The sequence below is a fragment of the Bubalus bubalis genome, chromosome 16, assembly GCF_019923935.1.
Source record: "Bubalus bubalis isolate 160015118507 breed Murrah chromosome 16, NDDB_SH_1, whole genome shotgun sequence".
NCBI classification, from domain to species: Eukaryota; Metazoa; Chordata; class Mammalia; order Artiodactyla; family Bovidae; genus Bubalus; species Bubalus bubalis.
In genome coordinates this window covers 39,395,777-39,400,759 of record NC_059172.1, presented here as the reverse complement: position 1 = coordinate 39,400,759, position 4,983 = coordinate 39,395,777, and the positions used below count along the sequence as shown (strand labels likewise).

The 4,983-nt window shown below is 44.2% G+C and overlaps 1 protein-coding gene across 1 annotated transcript; it reads right to left on the bottom strand.

The window, feature by feature from the left end:
- Positions 1-1,403: 1,403 nt before the first annotated feature.
- LOC102401124 (olfactory receptor 2AG1-like) lies at positions 1,404-2,721 on the bottom strand. Its single transcript, XM_025265953.2, has one exon. The coding sequence runs from the start codon at positions 2,334-2,336 to the stop codon at positions 1,404-1,406; it is 933 nt and encodes a 310-aa protein (XP_025121738.2). The 5' UTR covers positions 2,337-2,721.
- Positions 2,722-4,983: the final 2,262 nt, after the last annotated feature.

Sequence of the window (4,983 nt, the reverse complement as noted above, 5' to 3'; positions counted from 1 at the left end):
TATGGTTTTTACAGTGGTCATGTATGGATGTGAAAGTTGGACTGTGAAGAAAGCTGAGCTCTTTTGAACTGTGGTGCTGGAGAAGACTCTTGAGAGTCCCTTGGACTGCAAGGAGATCCAATCAGTCCATTCTAAAGGAGATCAGTCCTGGGTGTTCTTTGGAAGGACTGATGCTAAAACTGCAACTCCAATACTTTGGCCACCTTATGCAAAGAGTTGACTCATTGGAAAAGAATCTGATGCTGGGAGGAATTGGGGGCAGGAGGAGAAGGGGATGACAGAGGATGAGATGGCTGGACAGCACCACCGACTCAATGGGTGTGAGTTTGAGTGAATTCTGGGAGTTGGTGATGGACAGGGAGGCCTGGCGTGCTGTGATTCATGGGGTAGCAAAGAGTCGGACACGACTGAGTGACTGAAATGAACTGAACTGAACCCACTCCATTATTCTTGCCTGGAGAATTCTATGGACAGAGGAGCCTGGTTGAACTACACATTTCATGGGGTCACAAAGAGTTGAACGTGACTGAGTGACTAACACTTTCACTTTTGGAGACATGAGTTCAATCCCTGGGTCAGGAAGATCCCCTGGAGAAGGCAGGTGGCAACCCACTCCAGTGTTGTTGCCTGAAAGATACCACAGACAGAGGAGCCTGGTGGGCTACAGTCCAAAGGGTCACAAAGAGTTGGCTATGACTGAGCAGCCAAGCACAAGCGCACAACAGGAACACGGATGAAAATAGAGATCATCAGGCCAAGTGAAGTAAGTCAGAAAGAGAAAGAAGAATACCATAGGCTATCACATATATGTGGAATCTAAAGTATAACACAAAGGAACCTACTTACAAAATAGAAACAGACTCACAGACATTGACAACAGACTTCTGGTTGCCAAGGAAGAGGGAAGGAGGAGGAGGGATAGACTAGGAGTTTGGGGTTAGCAAATCAAACCATTACATACAGAATGAATAAACAAGGTCTTACTGTATAGCAGAGGAAGTTATATCCAATATCCTGAGATAAGCCATAATGGAAAAGAATATATAAATGAATATATATATATATATATATATATATATGTATGTATGTATAACTGAGTCACTTTGCTGTATAGAGAAAATCAATACAACATTGTAAACCAACTATAATTCAGTAAAAATAAATAAGTGAATAATTACATAAATACAGTCTGATACATATCTCAGAAATTATTTCACAGAAAGACAATTTAAAATAACATTTGACAAGTAAAGCTACATTCTTCATTTTCCTATTAAAAGATATACTCTCCACTATGGTGCTTTTGCCATGAGTATTTCATTTTTAGCAGAAAAACGTCTGACTTTGAGGAGGAATGAATTTTGGTGTCAAAATGTAAGCTCTCTCAAGATGGTGAAGTGTGTTCATAGCATATATTTTCGTAGGACCCTCCTCAAGGCCCCCATAACCTCTTTATTCCTCAGGCTGTAGATGAGGGGGTTCAGGGCTGGGGTGACCATCGTGTAGAAGACAGAGATGATGTTGTTTTGCTTGGGGCTGTGCAGGGAACTGGGCAGAACATACATGAATGTGGCAGCTCCATAGAACATCCCGACCACAGTCAGGTGGGAAGAGCAGGTGACCAGGGCTTTCTGCCTCCCTTCATTTGAGGGCATGTGGAGCACAGTAAGTAGGATTAGTGTGTAGGAGGCAAGGATAGCAACAAGAGGTGGAATCAGGAAGGTCACACCAGTCACATACAACATGAGTTCATATCTAGAGGCATCTTCACAGGCCAACCTCAATAGAGGTGGAATCTCACAGAGTAGGTGGTTGATTTTCCGGGACCTGCAGAAAGGGAAGTGCATGGTATACAGGGTATGACATAATGCATTTAGGGAAGCCAGGACCCAGGGAGTGGCCACCATGAGCCAGCAGACCCTCGGCCTCATGAGGACCATGTAGTTCAGAGGATGACAAATGGCCACATACCTGTCATAGGCCATGAAGGCCAGTAGGAGGTCCTCTGCACCACCCAGGGTCAGTGCCAGGAACATCTGAAGGGCACAGCCCCCAAAGGAGATGGTGTTTTCACTGAGCAGAAAATCCACAATGGCCTTGGGAGTGACAACAGATGTGAAGAGGAGGTCCATGAGAGAGAGCTGCCTGAGCAGGAGGTACATGGGCACGTGGAGCCGGGCATCCATTGTGATGACCAGGAGCAGCAGACCATTGCTGGTGAGGGCCAGCATGTACAGGACTGAGACTGTGGCACCGAGCAGCCCAGGAAACCCACTGTTATTCAGAATCCCCAACAATATGAAGCCACTTCCCAAGGTGGAGTTCCAGTGCTCCATTCTGTGTTATTTCTTTAGTTGCCTAGAACCAAGTAGATTCTTGGTGAATTTTTGTTATGATGGGTCCATAGTTTTGTAACATCAGAGGCCCTGTAGGATGGCCAATCCAATGGTAACTGATTTTTCCTCTTGATCTCTCAATTTGTGACTCTTTATATCTTGCTAAAAAGAACCCATCTAGTTGGAGAATAAGCATCACAGTAATAGATAAACAGTAAGAGGTCACTAGATGAGAATATTATTCAGGATCTAAAACCTAAATATATATCTCCCCAGAAAGATCAAATCACCTCTCTCATAACAATAAAGCAATATTCTGACATCCAGGCTTCTGATATTTCTGATACTTAGGTTTTAAGTATAATGTTTAATCAAATGATTTACATACCCAGTCTGTTCTGCATAGGCCTATTTTGAAAATGTAATACTAAAACAGGTACAGAAATGTGATTTCAATAAAGCACCTCAATATACTTCCCCAAATAACTTATGTTCACTTTGCTTACAGCATTCAAAACTGTAGTCACAGCCTCATTAGAAGAGATAAAGTATGTCCAACTTGGTTCACTGGACCAGGCTTTCACTCTCTATAAGCCCAAGAGGGAAGGGGTTATAGACTGTCTGCAACTAGAGATTTTTGAGTTTGAGGTACTGTCACTATTAGAGCTAAACCTTTAGGATCAATGCAAGTAAAAAATGAGTTATTTTTTTTAAATAGGTTACGATAAAATGTCAGCCTGAAATTACTGAGAAATATGATAAAAAATAAAGACCTAGTCAAGAAATTCAGGTTGTTTTGGGCAGAAGTGGTAAAAGATGTCAGAAGCAAAAGAGTTTGTGTTGTATGCTGTAATCAGGCTCAACAATCCTAGCTTTTCTCTCTTGCACCTTATCCAGATCCCCATTCTCCCTCCTGCAGGGCCAGGGTATCCACACACCACTGAGGAGCCACAAAGAGGAGGAATATGAGTTCCTGTTCTGGAAGCTGCTCTTGGGTGTGGTACCCAATCTCAGGGAGAAAATCAAAGAGACAGGGATCTGAGGTTGACAGAAATCAGCCTCATGCATCTTAGGAACTGGGCAGATAAATCCAACCCCGAACATAGGAATCTGTAAGTGAAACACATTTCTCTAAGTCATTTCCCTCTACTGTGTCACAGATTTGACATTTACTGGTTTCTATTAGTCCTTATGGGGTTTACAGGATTTTAATGGTAAAACGGTGTTAGAGCATGTGATAGACCTATCAGGTGCTTTTTAAAGTTCCTTTGGGGGCATTTATTATAATCTAAGTGTAAATGCATTTATCAGAAGCCAGAAAAAGTACATGGGGTCTGAAGACAGGTCCTTATGCTTTCACCAGGAAGTAGATACCCTGGCCTGGGATGTAGCACAGAATCTTCCGTCAGTCCTCACTGATTCCTCTTCATGTTTAGAAAGCCAAGAATAGAGGGAGTTGGGGTGAGGTTTAGAGCCCATCACCAGAGATCCTAGAAGACAGAGTAGCTGAAGTTCTTAGGTCTGCACTGGGCTTCATCTTTTAAGAGGCTGTCCCCTGAAAGTGAGCCAATATTCTTACCTCAGGTGGTTGAGAAACCCAGCTGCTTGACCACACAGACTACCCAGGGGACTGTTTGAGGGTCAAGGAAGATCCAGGAGAAAAGGAGAAGGAAGGGGGCTTCCCTGGTGGTCCAGTGGCTAAGACTCTGCACTACTACTGCAGGGAGCGAGGGTTCAAGCCCTGGTCTGGGGACCAAGATCCCACATGCTCTACAGTGCAGGCAAAGAAGTTGAATGCATAAAATAAAGTAAAGTAAGTTTTTTATGAAGAGAAGGAAGATAAGGCCTTTCCAGCAGTATTCAATTTGTAAAATTTTGGCTAAGTTGGGTTAGAAGTCTGAGGAGTCTGACCAAGAGAAGTACAGGACTCCTGTTCCTTCAGTTCCTCTGCAGATGTGCTCTGGAAATGTGGCACTTACAGATAGAGAGCTAACTGAGTCCTTGGGCCTTGGAAGTTTCTATGGAACGAGAATACAGCTTACCTCTTCTCAAGCCTGTAGAGAATTAGGAGAAACTTCTAATTCAGAAGCTGTGTGCTTCTGTCACACAGCTCCTCAAGTAAGAGGCTCATTAGCTATGATGCATTTGTCAGACAAAGTTCATGGGTACTGATGCTACTCTTGCTGGGGTCTGGGAGAAAAATTGAAAGCAGTGGGAATCGGGAGGAAGTAGATATTAGAAGGGCTGCTCAGAGGAGACCCAGTAATGACTGATCTCATTGTCCCTGGGGCCAACACAGAGCCAGGGCCTGTCCTGGGGGAGGCTGCCCAGTTTCCTCATCTCATAACCGCACCCCCTCTATTCTACCCCTGTGTTTAGAGGGACGTAGCCTAACTTCTCAGCAGAAATGGTCTCCCCTAGAAAAGCTGGTTGTAGAAACAGGATGGTAATGAATCCCTTTGGGCCTGTTTCCTGGTCCTGTATCCCTGCACTCTTCTCTCACTAAATGAGCTTGGAGGCCCTGGGTTTCTATGTCACCTAAGGGAGGCACTGACGGCCTGTTTCCAAATTACTGACAGAACTGAGCAGGAAGCAAAGGTCCCTTTCATGGTCAGCCAGCCCTCTACCCCAGATTTAAGGTGGGTCT

Excerpts from the sequence above, each read along its gene's own strand:
- LOC102401124 (XM_025265953.2), bottom strand. The coding sequence starts at position 2,336 with ATGGAGCACTGGAACTCCACCTTGGGAAGTGGCTTCATATTGTTGGGG.